The sequence below is a fragment of the Dreissena polymorpha genome, chromosome 6 (assembly GCF_020536995.1).
Source record: "Dreissena polymorpha isolate Duluth1 chromosome 6, UMN_Dpol_1.0, whole genome shotgun sequence".
Classification (NCBI taxonomy): Eukaryota; Metazoa; Mollusca; class Bivalvia; order Myida; family Dreissenidae; genus Dreissena; species Dreissena polymorpha.
Window position 1 is genome coordinate 65830478 of NC_068360.1, and position 24348 is coordinate 65854825.

General features: G+C 34.4%; 1 protein-coding gene across 1 annotated transcript; it reads right to left on the reverse strand.

The window, feature by feature from the left end:
- Positions 1–362: 362 nt before the first annotated feature.
- On the reverse strand, positions 363–24289 carry LOC127834025 (uncharacterized). Its single transcript, XM_052359579.1, has 9 exons — positions 24005–24289; positions 20478–20615; positions 16591–16781; positions 13688–13796; positions 11737–11950; positions 11224–11366; positions 10470–10637; positions 8776–8907; positions 363–7980 (listed from the first exon to the last, which is right to left on the reverse strand). The coding sequence occupies exons 2-9, from the start codon at positions 20587–20589 to the stop codon at positions 6794–6796; spliced, it is 2256 nt and encodes a 751-aa protein (XP_052215539.1). The 5' UTR covers positions 20590–20615; positions 24005–24289; the 3' UTR covers positions 363–6793.
- Positions 24290–24348: the final 59 nt, after the last annotated feature.

Consider the following 24348-nt stretch of genomic DNA (forward strand, 5'->3'; position numbering starts at 1 on the left):
CTAGAGCGCGACGCGAATCCGGCTTATTTTGTTTATTTACACCAGAATCTAATTTGTACATTAAGTACACGATTGTTTTGTTAATATTAAAGCTCATCCTCATTGACAAATTGTCCAGCATAAAGTTGATCGTTTTGTATTGCTTTAAACACTGATAGTTAAGGCGAACGTGTTATTTTGTTAGTTTGACTGTTGTTGTATATACAATAACTTGAAAATGCTGAATAACCATTATCAGAAATTCAACCATCGTGGCAACAATTATTTGAATTTTTTTGCACAGCTGTACCGCTGCGCTCAAACTCACAAGGACCTTTAAGAAAAAAATAGACTAGACATAATATAAAAATATACGAGGGATACAACTGTCAAATTTATTCATACATATACACTATGTCAGAACATTAGCAAGCACATTCGCTTAAGAAGTAATAACTACACACAATAATCTGCAACATAGACATTAATCTGTCAAAGATTCCATTCATATTTCTCAAAAATCCCTACTTGAACACAGGTATGCAACGATCTCCGTAAAGTTGTAGATAACGTAAACAAATTTAATCATTTTTGCGTTTTTACACATATGCAGCACCAATAAACACTTTGCAAAAAAAAATCTACCCATGGGGATCGGTAACAATTCATAATACTCAGTTTTAAGTCATGTTTATTGCCATTTTAAGACTTATTATATATTGAATATATTGCGAGAAAAAACAGTTGCCGTTACAAACAAAAAACACCCAATTGAGAAGAAGTCAATGTCAATGCTTTTCTGCCATAAACGCCCAATCATATATCTCAATTTTACATTGAATTTGTTTTCCTGAAAATCAACCACTTAGGCATTTTTTCGAATAAGTCGGTTACAAGTGGGCATGGTCATTTCGTTAAAAGGCTATTTTTTTGCCGATCTTTTATTTTTATTTGATAACGATTCGTTATTTGCTTTACATCTTGTGATAAGAAACCAGTAAGTGTTACTTTTATTTATTTCTTATTATTCAAAAGTACGCATAGTGTACACAGAACTTATTTCAAAACACAATTGAATATAAACGACAGGCCAATAGCCATGCTAATGTTTGGACCGTATTTTTATCAATGACTATAGTGGATGAAACAAGATCTGCATACACGTTATTTAAGGTAAACTTTTATTTGTTTTTGAGCCAAATATGGTAAGTATGCAAAGCTATGAGTGATAAGGGATGCGATCGAACTTTGAGTCGGAACTCTTGCTATAGAACAGATCAAGTGGACTATTGACGCAAAGGGTGTCGCAGGCGGCAATTTATATTTACGGCTCCCTAGACAGGGTTGTCAATTAAGTATTGACCCGGCCGGCGGTCAATACCCGGTTTAAACCGGTCAATATTGGTCAATACTGGTCGATTAAAAATTATAGCATTTAAACATCACAAAGGAAGATTTTCAGCTATTCTATAATAAATCAATCATTATTCTGTAAGTGATAAAAAAAATTGAGCTATTTATTGTAAAAAATAATGTTCAAAGCTGTACAAAATTACTTATTATTTATGGAAACGAACACAAATACATAAAGGCAATATCTCATCTCAGTGTATCACATCTGTTATTAAAGTATTATTACTATTGTTGCTACCATAGTATTTCACTGATCCGTTGATACATCTATTTGATAAGCAGATGGACAAACAGAACTCATGTGTTTTCTATGGTTATAGGAGGTTTTTGTGTGACGTCACAAGAGGGGTTTTCCGTTACTAAAAATAGATTGGCCGTCAACACTCTCGATCGCGGCCATTTACATCGTATAAGAGTAAAGGTCGTCGGAAGACTAAATACTGACAATTTCACACAAACAAACTATAAATGTACACATATTCTTTCTTAAAGTAGATCTAAGACTTCAATAAATGATATTTCAAAAATAATAAAACATATAATAATTTGATTATAATTAATGCGAAAGTGTATTTTATCATCAGCGATCGAAATTAATTGTAAGAGGTGCATTGAATCAGTTATATAAAAAAAGCCTTGAAAAAGCAACGAACATAACAATCTTTTATTGTAGTTTAAATTTTCTTCTACATTGAATGAATTTTCGTTTCTTTTACATTGAATGAAAATAACTGCATATTTGAAAATTGAACTGGAATGTACATGTATATTGAAAACTCTTAAATAGTGTTAATGAGCGATAAAAATCTAGCATTTCATGATACCATTAATTTATACATTTAATTTATTTTATGCAACAATTTTATATCCCTACTATGATCAAACGTGTTTGCGTGTTTTCATGATGATGTTTCGAACACTGCAGTAACGCACGATCTTTACGCGTTGTAGCGGAGTTTACATTTGCATGTACCCGTTAAATACGTTAATTGTGTAGCAGTAAATTTGTACAATATTTTAAATTTATAGTTATTTAACACTTCAGTGTTATGTTTAAACTGGCATATATACATTATACATTTAATAGATCCTGTTGATCCATGTCGGACAAATGTCTATTTGTTAAATATGTTCAAATATTTTATTAAAGCAACTATTAAGTATTTGGCTTAAATGACTGCTCAATATGCCAAGAGGTGACATGGAGGATCATAAATTGTGGTAATTGACCAGACGCATGTGGTTTATGCAGGGTATAGGTCCCCAGATTTATGACACCCTGTTTTCTTAGTAATTGCCTTGACAGTATTCGATCATATCTAGATAATCGGTTGGTGATGAAACACTGGGATAAAATTTCTGAAACAAAGAGTGTCAAAAGTGGTGTGGACAATTAAATAAAAACAATTACATTTACATTACCTTAAGAGGATTTAATTATTCTGTAACAATGTAAGTTTTTGCAGACATATAGGTTCAAATCAGTTCGTGTTGATTAAATAAAATAAATCTATTTGTTGTTTGTTTCGTCCTTAGTCCTTATTAATGTTGTGTTCGTTCATTGAAATCCATTTATTCTGAAAGAATCTTAATTTAGGAGTATTTTGTTGTTCTTTAAAAGGGTCGCGAATGTTTGTCAAGTAGAGATTACTATGGTAACCTTATCACGATGCGGTTTATCAAATGCAAACAATAGCAAAATGGCCGCAGTGTTGACGGCCAAAATTAAAGCATGCGCAAACGTGACGTCATTATCGCAATCCCCGAAACCTCCTATAAATCTGGCCCCTAAGCCTTAATTGGTTATACAATGCATGCAGTGTTATGTCTCTGATATTGACAATGAAGCAAATCTGCCCTTAGACTATTTCATATCACTCAAACAAAAGGAGATAACTTGCTATAAATTTGATAGTTACTTCTAACTTGTCTCCTTTCTTTTTAAGAGGTTGTTGATTGTTTCCTTTAATACTTAAACTTTCAATTGGTCTTCAAATGAATAAGCACTGAAAGTTCTTGATTTTACCAACAAATAATGTTTTCCAATTGTGGGTCACCTCTAGACTCTTTTTTCAATTATTTTTTTTAAAATAATTATTTCTTATTATGTTTTTTATTTCTAAATCAATGGAAAATAAAATATTTTTTCACTATTTTGTTTTAAAAGAATTTAAAGAAATCTAGGCAAGTATACATGACAAGTAAGGGCTGTGTCAAAAAGGTGCCATTTAAGGCCCTATTATCAGTTTTGGGTGCCCCAACCTGTATAGGTGAGAAGACTTTTGATCTCAAAAACATTGAATATACTTTTGATAATACACATCATTGGTGTGTCATATTGATAATATTGTTGACTAAAGCACAAAATTATCTTAACATTCATTAGAATTAAAAAAAAAGTTCAATCGACCAGAAAAATCCAACAACTTCGACTAATTTGCAAAATTGGCCAACAAATTGCATGAACAGGTACAAACTAGTGGGTATTAATAGCTTACGACATTTTTGACAATATGTCTGTTTAATTTATATTATCAATATTGTTCAATTAAGCATGGGGTATTAATCAAATTTGGGATAAAATTCAATCGACCAGTATTGACCAGTAATGACCACTTCGGAAGTATTGACCGAGGCGGTTTTAACCGGTAAAAAACGCCGGTTAAAACCGGGGCGGTCGATTGATTCCAATCCTTCTTGAGCGGTAACCTCAGCTATCACAAGAAAAATCCTTTCAACACATATCTTTGTAAATTATCTGTTAAAATTAAAATTCCAGCAATATGTTATAAAAGGGTCTGTTTAACAAATGTTTATGTTTCGCAGTCAAAAATGTAAAGGTAAATACAAATCATAAATAATAATAACAATACTACAATGTTTTGTATCCAGTAGCCAGGGATAAATTAAAATTAAAACAGAAAAGATGGAAACTTGTTCTGTGTAAATACTTCAATGGACCATCATCACATGGAGTGTAATACCTGCAAGGATTTGATACGAACCTTAAAGCCACACGCCTTGAAATGAAATACATGTTAATTAACACATATAGATGCAATTTGAAGTGTGAAAAATTGAAATTAAATCTATAGCCTAGTAAGCAAGTAATTTATTATTTTTCAAACGGTACCGCTGTTAAAACCGAAAGTAGGATTTCTATACGTATACGTCCATTTCGACAAACGCGATTATTTTTAAGTTTTAAAGCGCAAAAAGATGGATTTCTACCTTGTAACCATCCGATATATTCTAATTAGCATAGATAAAATTAAATCTATAGTCTAGTTAGCAAGTAATTTATTAATTTTCAAACGGTATTGCTTTTAAAACCGAAAGTAGGATTTCTATACATATACGTCAATCTCAACAAACGCGATTATTTTTAAGTTTTAAAGCGCAAAAAGACAGATTTCTACCTTAATACCACCATATATATTTTAATTAGCACAGATACAATTAAATCTATAGCCTAGTTAGCAGGTAATTTATTATTTTTTCCAAATTGTAACGCTTTTAAAACCGAAAGTAGGATTTCTAGACGTATACGTCCATTTCGACAAACGCGATTATTTTTAAGTTTAAAAACGCAAAAAAGACGGATTTCTGCGTTGTAACCACCAGATATATTTTAATTGGCATAGATAAAATATGTGTCTTATTTATACTTAAATTCACTATGCCAAATAAGTTTTGTGGCCTTAAACAAGAATGTAGTGGTTTATGTTTCATAAAGAAATATCAACGTTTACATAAGTGTTTACATATTAAAATGCTATACGAAAAAGCGGAAACATTGCAAATAAACTTAAAAAATACAACGTTAAAACACGGTAAGAAACAGAATTAAAAAGCGTATTTGAATAACATGCCCATGTCATATATAAAACATACATAATTTACTACAATAGTTGACATCAAACAAGAAATTGAAAGATTCAATCCATACATAAAACGAAAGCAAAACAACCCTTATAATGCCATCCACCTAATACATGCTTCCGATTACGAACAAACAACAACATAACTGTAAACAAAACCCCCACAAACATTGTTGCAAAGATCGAGATCTTTAAAATAAAAACAAGAGATGTGTTTGTCAGAAACACAATGCCCCCTATTGCGCCGCTTTGAAGCCATAAATTTGACCTTTGACCTTGAAGGATGACCTTGACCTTTCACCACTCAAAACGTGCAGCTCCATGAGATACACATGCATGCCAAATATCAAGTTGCTATCTTCAATATTTAAAAAAAATGATCAAACTTTAACGAAGGTTAAAGTTTTAGGAAAGAAAAACACAACGATATTTGACCTTGGACCTTGAAGAATGTCCTTGACTTTTCGACACTCAAAATGTGCAGCTCCGTGAGATACACATGCATGCCAAATATGCAGTTGCTATCTTCAATAATACAAAAGTTATCAAACTTTAACCAAGGTTAAAGTTTTGTGACACACACATACAATGACACAATGACAGACAGACAGACAGGCCAAAAACAATATACCCCCGATCTTTCGATCCGGGGGCATAAACAATATTCAAACGATATTAATTCACACACCGAAGCTACACATCCGAAATGGAGTGACCACCTTCTGAAGAATTGCACACATACATGTTAACTTCCTTTTGAAATTATGAAATAGGATATGTCAATGTGTTCCAATGCATTAACAGACGACTGCAACAAATCGGGATACTATAGATACCATAACTAGAAATTCATAAGAAATATACATGAAAGTGAACACCTGTCGATTCAGCATCACCCTGTGTCTCTTTTATCACATAGGATACCTTGTTTTGCTGTGATGTAGTAGAAATTTTGTTGTAAAGGGAACATTGTGAGCATTTTGAATAGCTGTATATGTCTTCTATTGCGAATCAACTGCTCCTCATACAATGTAAACAGTCAAATATGTCATAAATAAGTTTGCTTATTCATAATAGATTATTTTCTCTGATCACTTGTACAGTGAACTATATTATGTAAATCTACGAAAGCCTGCAATTATCCTACACATCTATTTATTTCAGTTACAATGTTACACAAATATTTTACACTTCTTAATTCCCGTATGATTGATAAAACTAGTAAAATAAAATGAAAAACTTCCAAAACCTCTTCATCAAAATATAATTCGAACCGAAAATTGGCGTTATTCCCCATGTATCGTTTTCCATGCAACTGGGTCGATGAAAACAGCAACACAATACACCATAATCGTACACATTAAAATGCTTTGCACATTTTAACTAAATTGGAATCCTTCTGAAAATTCCAACCCTGTTTGCCACCGTTAATCTGGTATTAAAATAAAAGATGGGTTTGTATTAACAGACGAATATCTACTTTCCGGAGAGACAACCATATTGCTAAGGTTCCGTGTATATCATGCGGACGCTAATGCAAGTTTCAAACCTTTATCATTTTTTACAAAGCTTTCATTATATTTTGCCTCTCCATTTTGTACTTCTCCTCTTTCGGTAAAAGATAAATTTTCTCCAGAAGATAGACCGTTGAAAAGTGGAGATGTCGAGGAAGAAGATTGTGAGGTTCCTAGCCCATCGCTATTTGCACAAAATGATGAACTCGTCTGACTTCTGCTGTATCCACTGTCACTTTGACCAGAAATGCCTGCTGAAATACCTCCATTTGTAGAGCCTTCATAGGAATCCGATCTAAATAAATCGGCATTGTTATCAGGAGGGCTTGATACGCTCGCTGGAGTCGATCCATCTCCAGAGGACATGAAACCCTTTTTACTCATATGATGAATCACGTCAATAGCCTTGCTTTGTGGTGCAACACCACGGTAAGAAGTGTCATGGTTGCTCAATATTTGGTTATTTAAATAAAAATTTTCAGCTGTTTTTGCATGTATTTGATTATCTGCTTTAATACTTGTTCGTTCATTCTCTGTTTCCAAAGCATTCTCGAACTCATGGGTTATTGCGGTATCATGTTCAAAATCCAGCCATTTTACCTGGTCTAGGTGCCCATCATATATGGTCGCTGGTTGTGGGTTCTGTTGCTGAACCTCATTGTGCAAGTATATTTCAGCAGATACAAACACATCATCTGATGCCAGACTTTCCTCTTGATGTGTAACTATAACGTTCATAGGAGTAGGAGGTGGGGATGCCAGAAGAGGCCTTTCAGAATTTCTTCTATCAACATTGTCACGTTTCGCGTTTGCCTTGACCATAGCTGACCGCTTAGGTTTTGGGAGTTTGTTTTGCAGAAAACACCAGAAATTATTCTGTTTTCTCTGCGAATCCGTTTCATTGGGAACCTTAACTTTTGGGAGACGCTTCCAGAAGCTTATATCTTTACTTACTGGCCTAATCTGAATACCATTCATAACTGGACCATCGGTCTCTATTTGTCCTTCCTCGATAGTTGTGATAACGTGCTGCGGTTCAAATGCATCTATTTCTAAACAGAGAATATCTTTGCCATCCTCCATCAAGGTTGTGAGGAATCTCATAGCCCAAGCATCAAGTAGCAGATTCTCCGTATACAGAAAATGCACAGCTGCGCTCTTTTCCAATATTGCTGATGTTGTTGGTATGACCTCTGAAAAAAAAATAATGACAAGTTTTTTCTATGAATTCATCCCCATATATCCACTGATATTTTTTCTTGCTTTGAAACCGTCGACAAAGATTCATGATCAATACATGATCTACTTAGACAAGTTGGGCCGATTTATAATTTAATCTCCCTCGACCAGCTGTCTCCAGATTATTACAGTGATGCAACTGGAAGGTACTCCTTAATTTGATCTCTCATGCCGAAAGATTGCCCACGATTGTCGATGCAATCCAAATCAAAATCACTCCTTATTTTGATCTCTGAAGCCATTATTTGACTCATTACAAGCCCATTATAACTCAAAATCAACGAATATTTATATCAATACTTCGAAAAATGATGTTAACACATACAAAATCAATGTTCCTTATAGCATTAGCCATAATTTCAATGCTAGATGGGGTCTTGCACCCTACATTTAACGTTAAACAAAATGCTCGTTTTTTTTGTGTTACAATATATACCATGAAAATTTCAATTAGGAAGCAGGACGTAGTTCTCGTGAATACGTCGTTCTTTGAACGCTGCCCGAAGCCAGTCTCGCGTTCGGTCGTAAATGTTCGGATATCCTGGCGGGACATTAACTTGGAATATATTGTCGCACAAAAATAAAAACAAGGACTTTGTATTTCGATAAATCTATGTTACCATACCACATCGAGCGTTGAAATTGTGGCTATTGCTATAAGGAATACCGATGTTTCAGTAGTTAACTTTTTTATTTGTTTAAGTTTGTGAATTTTTCGCGATGATATCCGAACATATATAGTCTCCCACCTGTTCCTGGTTTAATGTCAGCAGATATAAATACATCATAGTATTTATCCTCAAGCTTCTTCTTGATCGTCTCTGCCTTTCCTCTGTCATCATCATGGTGGTAAAGAAATACATGGAACTCATACTTATCCACTGAAAAAAACCCACACATTTCAGGTTCATATTGTTGGTAAATTACAACACACGTGTACCTAAAACTGACAATATTAAAGAGCGGGCCAGGTGTTGAAGACTTGACCTGATAGAAGGAACCAACTTAGTAAGAGAACAATATGATAGACCTTGATAAACAAGGCCTTTTCGGTAATGAACGGACGCCCCCAAATTCCAATTTTCCAACAAATTTCCGCTTATTTCAAGCACAAGATATGTATGGCCAAATTTAACTTTTGCCCTTGACCTTTGATTAATAAGACAGGTGATACACACGACACTCTGTTTTCTCACGGAAGTCATGTGTGGTCAGTTGTCTCTGTGTTATAATCGTATTAGACTTTTGACGGCTAAGCATGACTCTTAGCTGTTAGGTCAATATGCTTGTTATTAGTGGTAAGTTATCTCAAAAAGCATGATGAATGACAAAGATACATCTTGACTTGACTGTTTTATAACCAAAATTGATCTTTAAAGTAGGATATTGGCCTTCGATGTTAGGGCCCGATTTACACCGGATCAATCGTATGTGTGATTATTTATTTGTACATCCATCCAAATTGGCAAAACAATGGCTATGGCAGGAATGTTCGAGCTGTTTTATGGCTTTAGTTGACGTTTAACCTCTACATGCGGACTTGCCTTTTAAAATAGTATCTTCCACATGACTCAGATTCTAACCAGGCCTAGATATTGTTAAAGTAACATAAATACTTAAAATCAACGAATATTTCGCAAAATATTTCGTAAAATAAAGTTACACCATAAAAATGCAGTGTTCCTTACAGCAATAGCCAAAAGTTCTACGCTAGATGTCTATAAATAGATTGAACAAGATACAAAAAACAATAAAGTCCATTTTAATTTTCTGCAACGATATCTATTCATACGTCACGCGAACACTATGTGTTGAACATATTGTCCAACAAAAAAAACAAAAAGAGCATTTTTTCTTGCTATATCTATGTTACCAGACCACATCTAGCGTTGAAATTTTGGCTATTGCTATAAGGGGCATGTTTTTTATTTGTGGACTTCATTTTGCGAAATATTGTACGATACATTCGTTGATTTTGAGTGTTTGTTAGCTTTTAAGTTAAACATTCTGACGAAATTTCAATAAGATGGGATTTTAAATGTGGCCTTTTGAAGGGTTAAATGCTGAACAATGACAACGCAAACCGGACAACCGGAATCAGCACGACAACACATGCCATGTGATAACAGTAGCTCACCTAAAGCACATTGAGCTCATGTGTGCTTTTGCGTGAACATTTTGAAATTAATACCGTATCCTTTGACAAAAGGCTTTTTTGTTAATTGAAAGTAATGATATTTATAATCGTGTTCGAAAGTAACTAAAAATCTATACCAAAATGGTCATACTATTCGGTAATTGTTAAACACGTACAAACACAATAAAATAAATACAATATCTAATTTGTAATTGAGATTGAAATGTCAACAGAAAACATCAGTTTTATACTCAATTGTGAATTTATTACACATAGGGTCAAGGTAAATGGTAATAAAACTCTCACCATCCAAAACCTTGCGAAGAGAGCAGGGGCAGTGCACATAGACAAACAGCTTCACCTGGGGCCCCCAACATTTCTTTACACAAAAGCCTACCAGTAATAAGGCAATAAATACTCCCACAACTGTGGAAACGGCAATCGCTATGATTTTTATGGTCGGCATTGGTTTTTCTGGAATTGAGAATATTATTATCAGCTTGAGTAAACACATGCCTCAGGCTTAGAATGCTGTAAAGGTATTTAACCCTTACCCCCTATAAATGCATTTAGATCCGTTCGTAGTCTCTAAGAAAATCTAATGCAATTTAAAATCTTTTCTATAATCAAGTTTTGAAGGCTCAATTTCCAACCTTGAGATACTGATGAGCAGCACACAGCATAAAACCTGAACTGTCTTCGAATTATTTCAGGCTGTTCTGGTTTTATGATGGTTGCAAAAGCCATTTCCATTTTGCATCTGATGGACAAATGGTTAAATCGCTGTCAATTGAATTCATATCATTAACAACATCGTTTATATACTTTGCATGTTAAAACTGAACAAAAAACAATTGTCATTCATAATTTTCATGTTAATTGAGGAGTACGCGAAACATTTAGATAATAAGTCATTCAAAGATTCTTGCAAATCCTCGCCTTAGGACCATGACATATTATACATTTAAATTTGATCAATCATATCCAACCAATAAAGTGACTTCAATATACACACTCCCTATGTTGAGGTGGGATTCAACCCACAAGCAACAATAATTACCTTTCTTTGTAATCCTGACCGATCTGTCAGTCTGCCCATGATCAGATTGGTCATTCATGATAGTACATATGAAAGTTCTGTTGGTATCGATTGGCTCCACTTTCTCTATGGTCAGAGTTGATCTCAGCGTTGTTTTGTCCTCGCTGTATATCACAGATATGGTATTGAAACAAACGTTGATTTTATTATTGTCAAATCATATACTTTTGCAGTGCTTAATTACGCCATTTTCCCAGGTCTGTCACACCATCCAAATAAGCATTATAAAGAAAGCGCTTATTTTTGTGGCTGTCATGGTCAATCCATTTTATTTCATTAACAAGACTGGCACTTTTATTCTAAAATTTTCACTTCATATTACATAATGTTTTTTTTTCTGCTTAACTCCTTTAATATTAAAACAGGGGTGAACATATGTCTATCATACATTGGATATACATTAAATGGCCAGTTACAAGTCTATCAAAAACATAAAGTGCTTTAATATCAATATTTAATAAAGTGTTTTCTAACCTTTCATTGGTCACAAGATGGTATCTTTCACTGATACCTGAAGCATTATTGCCAATAGTGTCCACTGACCACATAACAATCTGCACGTCATTGTGCTTGTAACACCCAAAATTGCCAGTGCAATAAAAGTTTATATTCCCGCCAAAGTCGTATATGGTTTGGTTTTGTGGAAAAGGCTCAGTGAGTATTGGTCCCCTTGCTTGTGTGGAACAATCTGCACAGAGATAACACATTTTAACAGTGGATATCAATTCATCAAGTAATAGTGACAATGATTGATTGCACATTTTGCACTTCTAAAACAGAACGTTGCAGAACTAAGAATAACACGATTGCAGATAAAGACATACATTTTGTGACAATTCAGATCATGTTATGAGCTGTGTCAAGCGAAAATAGACCTTTTGCCATATGCCACACGTGTTGCCCCATAACAGCCTACTAATTCGTGCAGTCAGGTCAGGAGCTTTCCTGTCCACTTTTGAGATCACAAAAACTTGATTGACTTTATAGTGGACATGGCAGCTACTGATCAGACTGCATAAATGCGCATATGGCATAAGACCGATTATCACATGATGCGGTTCATAAATACTACAATTTTACTCCTAGCAATGAACAGACAAAACACACTGCGCGCTATAATATGGTAATACCATGTTTGTATTGCTAGCAATGTTAACTATGCGCAAAAAAACTCGATGTACTGACAAATTAAAGTTTCCAATATTGACACTAAACACTTGTTTGAACTGACAACACAGCATAAACCATACCACATACTGAATATGTTCATGCAGTACTTTTGACAATATATAAACTAAACTATTTAGACATTACACAATATGTTCTACTAACAATATAAACTATTTACTACACTGACTATACACGCTTAGTACTTAACTGACTATACACTGTGTTCACACAATGACATTACACAACTTTCATTACTGATAATACTTTATATTAAAACCATTTCACACCCATAACTATATGGACAAGACTGATAATAATTCTGTTAACGCCATTATAAACCATCAAGTATTCTGAGATATACAAACTACTGATAATACTTTGTATTTAAGCCATTACACACCATGAAATAAACTCACATTACACCGTTTTCACTACTATTAATTCTTGGATTAATGTCATTATACACAGTAAACACATGCTGACGATACAGTTTTCATTACTGATAATAATTTATACTGATACACCATGAACTCCACTAACATTTTTTTTTTACTGAATGTGAAAACTTTGCACTACTGACAATGCACAGTGTACTACTAATATAATAAATAGTTTGAACTATATGAACCTGAAAGCTCTGTATACTAATATGTATATTTGTAGTAAAAATCGGTATTTGAATGGACATGATGTCAGAGTTTATGTCATGAAGTCAGAAGTTAGATCCCTTTCGAAGGAATGAACAAGGGATTTTACAGGTACGAGCTGTCTTTCAGTCTGTGGACAAAGAGCCAATATAAAACAAGGCTTTGACACTTATTATGGCGCGTTCTGGGAAAACTGGAACTGATGCATATTGGATTAGTGTCATTAAGGATAAGCCTGTCCACAAAGCCTAATCAGATACAGCGGTAAATCACAGACAATTTTTTCGGCCTTAACTGGATTTACGTAAAAAAAATTCTTTTTACAAAACATTCAATAAAGGAGGAAACAATGCACCACTGATTAGCCTGCGCACACTGCACAGACTAATTTGGGATGGCAATTAAAGCACAAACATTAAGCTCAGTTTTCCCAGAACGAGGCTCAATTAAAATGTAAACGATGTTAAAATTAAAATACTCGAAAGACATCTGAATAGTTCAACTCAGGCCAAATTATCCACTGACATGCAATTCACTTACAAACCCAATCAATCAAACTGTGCCATTTTAACATTATTGAGCTGAAATAAACATTTCAATTAACTTACGAGAGACATACAGCCGAACAGTGTGACTCAACACCTCTGATCCATTCACAACCAAGTCACACCGGAACTTTGTGTTCTGGAAATTCATGGCATGGTATATCCTCAGCACCTGAAGTGATTTGCTTAAATTAGAAAACTATACAAAAGTGATAATTAATATTTTTCCACTACTTAGAAACGTTTTTTGACGCATTTGTCGTCCCATAGAAAGTTTAATTTAATTAAAGACCTTTCTTACTATATTCAAGTTTTAAATGCTTCAATTCCAACCCTTAAATACTAACGAGCACGAGTTACATGCAGGCTGTTCTGGTTTTATGTTGTTTGAACATAGCCATTTCAATTTGCTTCTGAGTGGGAAAGGGTTAATCGAAGACGTCACTACAAATGTGGTGACTTCAAAGGCACACTGACTGTTAGTTAGTTAATTAATCATTTGAAATAAAATTTTGCGTCTCACTATGAATGGTCTTGCTTTTAATATGAAATGATAACCTTTGATCAAGGCATTCTTTGCTGTTAAGTTTGGCACCTTATTGTAAAACTCGGTTGTCAACATAATGTAAGAAACCATGTTAAACTTGTTGAAAAAACATAGGAAACAGTGTACGGGTTGTAAATAAATGTAGGAAGCAATGTCCCCCTTTGTAAAAATTAGCTTATGAGCTATATTCTGTAGGATCCAATGCCACTCATGGTGTATTCATATTATTTAAACAAGCGCAACAGTTTTTTTCTGGTAAACAATATTGTAACTATTGTTGAACTGATACCATATTCAACAACTAATTTGATTTTTATTCTTTAATACAAAGGCAATTTTGGGTTAAAATACATTAGAAAATACAAAATAAATAAATCCATGACCGGGGGGAATTATGTCTACCAGTAAGGCTGATATATGACAGGTCTCGAAGAAGGTAAAAAGCTGTGCCATTGATCAAGCACTGCAAAGAATTTACTCAACTTGATCAATAAACTCAATTATACATGTAAGCTCTTGGAGTAAATTAAGCACAGTCACATACAATGATTGTAGTTGTTTTTGCTTACACCTTGGCTAACAATTTGGTCAAGTCACAATTAAGTTCGTTATCAATAAAGGCGCGCGCCATATTATTTTCTTCAAAAGGGCTATATCGTGCTTCAAAAACAGAGGCACAGTGCAGAGCCACACACAAAAGTCAAAAGTGTGTGTTTTTTTCATTCAAAATTGGGTCTAATTTTAGGCCCCATTCTAAATATAAAAAGTTGTTGTTATTTTTTCAAATGGGACCTAAAAATTCCTAATTGAAGGTTAACCAAAATTTTATTTTTTATGCTTTTACGATATCAACTATTTTCTCATCTCCCATCCAGCTTTATAACTCGAACCTTAGTAAATATAATACTGAGAACACTTTTATTCTTAAGTTTGAAGCAGTTTTTCAGCAAAACAACAACACTAATTTCCTAATTTTAGTCAAAACGCCGCGAGATTTCCTAATCCAAAGGGACCGGACCCCATTCCCAACATGGTAAACAAAACACTGTATAGGATGGGTTGTTATCCAATACACTCAGCTGCAGATATAAAGAATAACATGTGACTGCCTGATCTTTTTAAAATATATCAGGCAAGACTTAGAATAATATAACGGCGAGGCTCGCCGAGCCGTTATTTTATTCGTGCGGAGCCTGATTTATTACACAACGATCAGACAGTTACCTGTTTTTCTGCTTATCATACCTCTAGGTCCCCGATTTTAAAGAAATAATGAAAAAAATCTCTTAAAAGCTGCAGTTTTAGCGGGAAAGAATATGACTTTTGTCGTTTGACACGTCAATAATGACGTCATGAGCACGCACGCTTAAATTTTAAGGGTGTCACGATACGCTCACCTTACGATACGATACGTATCGCGGTACAGTGTGTACGATACAATACGTATCGCGATACGTATCGTCAGATGGAAACAACATACAAACCATTTAAAAACATTTTTCAATTTTATTCAAAAACCTCTACATATGTGTCATACAATAAACAAAATACCATATAATGTCATTAAAGTACACGAATTGACAATTAGTTATTATTATTTACAAATCTAAAACTTTGATTAAATATGAACACGAAATTATGAATATGTTTAAAAAAATACGGACAGCTTTATGCTTCTTTAACTTCGATAGATTATTTAAGTTAAAAATAAAACGTGTTTACCAACTAGTCAAACTGGCTATCTTTGCTTGTGCAATAAAAAACTCCAAGCGCAATTCGTAGAACCAGTCAAATATTGCACCTTGTTTCGTGACGTAGGCGACACAGCACATTTTTGAGTGGTTGAAATTTAATTTTAATGGTTTCAAAGAATTTGCGAAATTCTCAGTGGAATCACAAAATTATAGCTCCTGCTGCTGAGGAAATTCGTAGCGACTAAAGTCGTGATTTACAGCAAATGTTTATACGAAATAAACGCCTACCACTTTCCTACTGATAACACAGACGAATTACAGTTACTTCCCTTGAAATGTGTCATGGAAAATGCCGTACCGTACCGTACCGTACGGACTCGGAGGCGTATCGTGAACCGTACCGAGGGGAGACTATTACGATATACCGTCCCACGGAGTACCGTGACACCCTAACGCTTAATATTTGTAATAAAATGTTTTTTGCTGTTTGTGTTGCATTTTGTGTTTAAAATATATTACATCTTGGTATCAAATTTGTTGTGTCGTTGAATCTGATTCGATTTTACTAAAATGATTACTTTATAATTTATTCCGAGTAATATGACTATCCTCGACACATGACTGATATAAGAACTTCCTGTTGACCATGATATAAAAATTTATCAAGCAACGTTATATCAGGCAGATATCAATGCGGTGGTATGATAACTGATAAATATACCCACCTGACCCTCCTCTTCTGTTTGGGGATCCTCGGTTCCCGTGGAGTCAGGAGGGTAGGGATCCCAGGCCGCTCCCTTGTTCAGGATATGCCACTGAATGGAGTGGAAACCACTGGCGCAGCAGAGCAAGGGTTTGGACGCCCCGTAGTTGATGTACTCTGCCACATTCAGCTCTTGGGTGAAGAACACAGGACCTGGTATAAGAGAAAAAACATCCCAGTCGGGCTGTCAGAAAACTGGGCTTCATGTTATGAGTAAATAGCAAACATTCAAGCACTATGCCGAGTGCATGAAGTGGTTAGAGCATGTAATTCATGAAGACATTGACAATATGTGGAAATCAAATATGGAATTCAACAGTTTAAATGAAAAGTATATATGAATCAAAATTTAAAATCCAATCATTTTGAAATGAACTTAATACCACATTAACAATTAAAAAAGACATGTATTAAACTTAAAACATACAATTATTTAAATCAAAATTTGAAAATTCAACCTTATACCACATGCATAAATTGCAATGCTGTGACGGTCAGTTAGCTATGAAAAGATTTGGTGCAATTAAACAAAACCTGATAGACCAGGGTTTATTGACCATTAGCAAAACTTTCAAGACACATTCTGAGCAATTCCAACGTACTTGAATGTTTGTGAAACACAATGTATAGAAGACTTCAAAGCCTAAGGCCCATTACTTCACCAAAAATCAATGAACCAGAAGAAACTCACACTTCATCTGTCATGTAGGTAGACCCACATACCAAAAAGCAGCTAAATATCTGAAAGTGTTTTCTACAAAACCTCCAGAAAACAGATATTAACTCCTCCTTAAAAATAAATGTGGAAATGTTATGCAACCAGCATAAAACCAGAACAGCCTGCGAATAACTCGCAGTCTGTTAAGGTTTTATGCTGTTTGCTGCTAATCAGTAACTAATGGTTGGAAATGAAGCCTTTCAAACTTGACTTAAGTAAGAAAGGTCTTAAATTAAATTTAACTTTTTAAGGGACAAGAAATACGTTAACTAACGTATCAAAGTGGTTAAGGGTTAGAGACAATTTCTAAGCCCAAGCCCCTTAACTTTGACAAAAATTAACGGACCTAAACGAAACTCAAAATTAATCTGTATATTAACTCACATACCAAAAATTAGTTAAATACATTAAAGTGTAGCACAAAAAACACGGAAAACAGTTATTATAGAGAAAATTATTATAGGTAAACTCACACACCAAACATCAGCTACAAATCTGACAGCATTTCGTAAACAAGGGACAAAATTGTCACAAAACCAGGTGTTCAATAAAAATACAAGATGTGTTTGTGAAACACAATGTCCCCCTATATGACGTTTGACCTTGTAGGATGACCTTGACCCTTCACCACTCAAAATGTGCAGCTCCATGAGATACACATGCATTTCAAATATAAAATTGCTAGCTTCAATATTGCAGAAGTGACATTACATGAGCAATTTTGACCCATATATTTGACCTTGAAGGATGACCTTGACCTAACACCACTAAAAATGTGCAGCTCCATGAGATGCACATGCATGCCAAATATCAAGTTGCTATCTTCAATATTGCAAAAGTACTCATAAAATGAGCGATTTTTGCCACATATATTTGACATCTGACCTTGAAGGATGACCTTGACCTTTCACCACTCAAATTGTGCAGCTCCATGAGATACACATGCATGCCAAATATCAAGTTGCTATCTTGAATATTGAACTACTGCAAAAGTGTACATTAAATGAGCGATTTTGACCCATATATTTGACCTTTGACCTTGAAGGATGACCTTGACCTTGACCTTTCGCCACTCAAAATGTGCAGCTCTATGAGATACATATGCATGCCAAATATCAAGTTCCTATCTTTAATATTGCAAAAGTTATTGCAAATGTTAAAGTTGGCGTAAACCAACCAACCAACAGACCAACCAACAGACCAACAAACAGGGCAAAAACAATATGTCCCCCACTACTATAGTGGGGGGCATAAAAATAACTAGAGCTAGTCACAGACGTGACGTATACCTCAACATGCTGCATTGAAACATAATCGTTTGCATGCTGTCTTCACAAAACAAGATTAACTAATTTATGGCGATTTTAAAGAATTATTATGCCATTATTATTTATGGCCATTTTGAGCTTTGAACTCTTGAATTATTTCGCATGACACGCCGTCCAATGACTGTGAACAAAATTAATGTACGGAGTAATTTTAAAATCTCACAATGAATGACATAGTTATGGCCCGGACACGATCATTTATGGCCATTTTGACCTTTGAACTAAAAGTGTGACCTTGACCTTGGAGATATCGACGTAATTCTTTCGCACGACGCTCTGTCCAATGATTGTGAACAAATGTACCGAGTAATGTTAAAATCTCACAATGAAAGACATAGTTATGGCCCGGAAAAGATCATTTATTGCCATTTTGGACCTTTGAACTCGCAGTTTGACCTTGACGTTGCAGATATCGACGTTATTTTTTTGCATGACACACCGTCCGATGATGGTGAACAAATGTGTCAAATGATTTTAAAATCTTACAATGAATGACATTTTTTTGGCCCGGACAAGCTCATTTATGGCCATTTTTTACCTTTGAACTCAAAGTGTTACCTTGACCTTGGAGATATTGACGTTATTTTTCGCATGACACACCGTCCAATTATGGTGAACAAATGCACCGAGTAATTTAAAATCTCACAATGAAAGACATAGTTGTGGCGTGGTCAAGCATTCGCCAATCTAATTACCAGATTTTTCCTAAACCTGGTTAAAAAAACAATTGAAAAACAAAAAATGTCCGTCCACAGCCCATAACTTGTCTAAAAATCAAGGGACTGCAACTAATTTTACACTTCATCTGTAGTCATGTACGTAGACTCTCATACTAAAAATTAGAAAAAGGTACCAAAAAGTCCAAGGCCGACTTATTTTTCCCTGAACAAAACTCAAACTTCATCTGGAAAGCATTTTTTTATAAAGAAAGCTTCCAAGTGCAAGGCCCATTACTTTGCCAAAAATCAATGGAATCGAAGGAAACTCACACTTCATATGTAAGTCATGTACATGTAGGTAGACTCACATACCACATACCAAAAATCAGCCCAATATCTGAAAGCGTTAAAAAAACCTCCAGAAAACGGAATACTCGACAGACTGACGGATAGATGGACAGTGAAACTCCTATATTGTCTATGCCACCCTACCAGGTGTATACAAAAATGTTATATGTTTTACCAGCAGAATATGTTTTCTAGACAAGTTAATATAACAATAGTTGCTGAATGAATGTTGTTTCCTGGCTATCAATCTATGACTTCAGGTAGTAATGCACTATGAGTCTTGCAATTAGAATTTCTTTGCATCAAAATATAAATCAAAATGGCAGGGAATCAACCATAAACTGAAAATTACACTTAACTATTCCTCATTTCATTCACAAAGTCAAGAATAACAAAACCTTAGCGAAACTGTATGAAGCATCAATAATGCTGTACATGATAATATTGTTGGAACATGTAGCCGCATATTGGGAAAATTGCGCTTTATGCACGCCCATTATGTGTCATCCCATATTAGCCAGTGCAGACTGCACAGGCGTATCAGGGACAACACTTGCCGCTTTTATTATTTTTTTGTTCAAATAAATCTCTTCTTAACAAAAATCAAGTCTAAGCGGAAAGCTACATTCATGATTAGCCTTTGCACAAGGCTAGGTAAGTCAGGAGTTTTCATTTCTGTTTAGTTTTTTATGACTTAAAATTTAAATATCCTTGCTGCTGCCAGGCTGGACAGAAAAATTCTCATGGAATTATAAAATTCTCATGACCAACACAAACGTATGATTGAACTTGTTACCTGTTCTATTTGAAGGATCACAGATTCGACCAGACACTTGCCAGAATGGCAGCAGTAGAGCCAGAATGCCATGGGCACATAGCTGGGTTTCCCATGGACTCATGCTGGGCATGCTGAGCGTCCATACACTAAATCGTGCTTAATAGAAAAACATTCAAATTATAAAAAAAATGTTCAGTAGTGTTGTATGCTGACACTTAAAACATACCCTATGACATTATAATCGTCCCATTGGTGCAAAAAGGTACCATGCGCCTTTTTTTTTCAATGTCACATGGTACCTTTTTGACCAATGGGACGATATGAAATTGTGTACACCATGTGATAACAAAAGGCCCATGAAGGGGCCCATAATAACTTACCAAATTTCAAGAAGTACTGTCAAGGTACATGTAATGGTGTCTAAAAACACCTGAATGACTGAGGCTGAATGGGTCAAGGTCCCCCAGGTACTACATCCCCGTACCCGGGTACTTTGAATAATACTTCAAAGTATCCGGGGTACGAGGAAGTATACTTCAAAGTACCCGGGGTACAGGGAAGAAGTACCCGGAAAACTTTCGTTCCCACAATTTTGTGTACCCAATTTTTTATGTACAATTTTTTTTTTTCGTACCCAAATTATTTTGGCATAATTGTTTCGTACTCAAACTTTTTGTACCCACATTTTTTTCGTACCAAAAATGTTCGTACCCACATTTTTTTTCGTACCCATATTTTTCTTACCAAAATTGTTTTTCATACCCAAATATTTGTTTGCATAATTGTTTCGTACCGTAAATTATCGTTATCACATTTTTTTTCGTACCAAAACGTTATGACTGAATGACTGACTGACTGACTGACTGACAGACAGACAGGCCAAGAACAATATTCCCCCGATCTTTCGATCCGGGTGCATAAAAACAACAGGAAAATTTATGATTGACCAGAAAGACAAATATAAATTTTATTGAAACTTTTTGAAACAGTGTACAACATCACTTTAACAAACACATTTATATATCATTATCTATATATCATTAACATACACTTTATAATTAAAGGGATTTTATTAAAATGTTTTCAATATTTCTGTATCGTTTATATTTATTTGTTTTAATCATCATTTCTGGCCCACCATACTTTTCAAGTGTACAATTTTTTAATTCGAGTTGTTTTTTTCTTTTACATAAAGGTATTCTTTTTCAGTGTTTTTATTGTGTTATATTTTATAATACTCTAGCATTATCTTCTACAGTAGTGTTGGTTCCAGCTGGTGTCAATGGATTTATGAACAAAATAAGAAAATATGGACTTATAACGCCCAAGAAGAAAGTGAATTATAAGGTGTAAACTCTTTTTAAAAGATTTCATTAGAACTGGTTCATGTATCATTGAAGTATATGTTATTTTAATTGTGCACATTGTTCCAAACTTTATTTGGAATGTTAATATAAGGAATTATTGTTGTATTGTTTTACATTACCTCACCCACTTCTGTCCATTTCAGAAAGTGATATGCCCTTAAACATTAAGGCTCAGAAAAGGTGACGACCGTAATTATTACCGATGTTTAAATATTGTTGGCATATTTTATTTTTGAAAAATACAACTTGTTTTGAGCTCAAAATACAGTGTCCTCCAAGTTAAGTCTGTTTACAAACATTTAGTTTTTATACATCGCTGTTTACCGGTGTGTAGAAATACCGAAATCCCCGTAATTACCGAAATCCCCCGAGATCCCCGTTAATATAACGTACTCCCTGCCGAGTACCGAAATCCCCCATATTTACGCCTTAAAGGGTCAATATGTCATCGGTATGATTGTTTTTTGGCATCGCTTAAATGTTAATGTGTCGATAAAGCATTCATATACTTGTATATATGTACGATTCATCTATTTATAATTTTTCTATGAGTAATATAATTATATATGTTTTGAATGGTTATTCACTTGACAAAACCAGGTATGTTACATGTAGCAAAAGCATTTAGATCATATTGACGCGTGTGCGCAACGGGTAATCAGATTGCGTTCTGCGGGTATTCAGATTATCACCTGCAATCGGAGGCGAGGTAATTAACACCCCGCTCATAAGATAACAAAATTAACATATTCAATCAGTTTAATGATGTAATTAAAACTCCGCTGATAGTTAATCTGTGTATTCCGTTGGTATTTCTATCATGAAATAAATGAAACACAAGTTAAATGCCCCGTCTTATTTATTTCTTTATAAATTTTAATGGTAATCATACATGTTTTTTTTTTATCATTTTTCACATGCGTTATTATTATCATTATCTTGAATTATGTAACTTTACTACCTTCTTTGCATATGTATATGTAACATAGTTGTATAATATATTTTTTTCAATTTGTTTATTCTATGTTTAAGTTTATTATGTACCACTTATTATGTAGCATATATTTATATACACATTCCGGCCAATATGCCGGTGTATGTCCTGGATTTTTTTAACTATTATTACTTTCTTTTATCATTATCAGATTTGGAATTGAGGGTAACATACTCATTGACAGACAAGCTTATATAAAGCTGTGCAGTTTTATTTCATTACAAACAGCTGCAAATTTTAACTTCTCGTTTATATTTTTGGGACTATTTCGGCCTATTTTTTTTTAAATCTCTCTTATGCAATTCACAATTTGGCTCTTACAAGAGATGGCCTCCACGTGGCAAGAGCTGAGCAACATATTTATTATGTTGGCAAACTACCTCTTGATATATAGGGAGAAATTGAGTGTTTGTACAGCGGTGATTTCGGTACCGACGCGCGTTTAAGTTCTTGTGTAGAATTACCGAAATCACCGCTAAGAGGCAACATATGCTGTCAAGATTGCTTATTAATTAAAACATCATAATTATTTGCACATTAACATTTGTGCGATGCCAAAAAACAATTATACCGATGGCATATTGACCCTTTAAGGCGTAAATATGTGGGATTTAGGTACCCGGCAGGCGAATGTAGAATTACCGAAATCCCTGCTTTAAGTCATATTTTTCAACAGAAATTACCAAAGGGGAGATTGTTTTAACGTTTTTGTCTGTATCACTGATTTCTACTATAAGAAAGCACCCCAACGATTTTGTTTGACACTTAAATGAGTTTACAGCGGTGACTTCGGCAATTACGGTGACTTCGGCAATTACGGGGATTTCGGTAATTACGGGGATTTCGGTATTTCTACACACTGGTTAACAGCGATGTAAATAAACTGATTGTTTGTAAACATAATTGACTTAAAGAACACTGTATTCTGAACTCAAAATAAGTTGTATTGCTCATGCTTTATGGTAATGTCCAATAGCATATATATAATATTTGTATAACCTTTATATATAAAATATTTAAAAAATTAAAAAATCGGTAATAATAACGGATTGTCACCTTTTATGAGCCTTTAATAATTAATCGACATGTGAAAAGATAACAACATTAATAAGTTGAAACAAACATACATTTTACAAAGAGAATTTTGGAAAGTCATGACTCTCAAAGATAAAATAACTTCTTACCTCATGCTTTTCTATAAATGATCACGATGTAATTTTTACTTCCTGGTTATGGCCCGTTTGATTAAAGCAAAGAACTGTTGCACAGTCATTGTGTACACACCGATCTTACTGACAATAACGTAGTGACGTCACCATCTATGTATAGATTGGTTGCACAGTAGCACTTTTTATCTAACCGATTAATGGGTAGTGCGATACGGTGTACGCACCGGTAAAGATTACTGTTAATTACGCAATTAAGGCATAACCTAAGTTTAATATGAGTTCCGATGGTTCTACTCCTTCTTAGTATTTTTCTCTTCTTCTTCGTCTATAAAAACATATAAATACGAATGATGTAATAT

Excerpts from the sequence above, each read along its gene's own strand:
- LOC127834025 (XM_052359579.1), bottom strand. The coding sequence starts at position 20,589 with ATGCCCAGCATGAGTCCATGGGAAACCCAGCTATGTGCCCATGGCATT. Across the intron at positions 11,367-11,736 it reads CATCTTGTGACCAATGAAAG|CGAGGACAAAACAACGCTGA; the intron begins GTTAGAAAACAC and ends TGTGATATACAG. Across the intron at positions 7,981-8,775 it reads TGACATTAAACCAGGAACAG|AGGTCATACCAACAACATCA; the intron begins GTGGGAGACTAT and ends TTTTTTTTTCAG.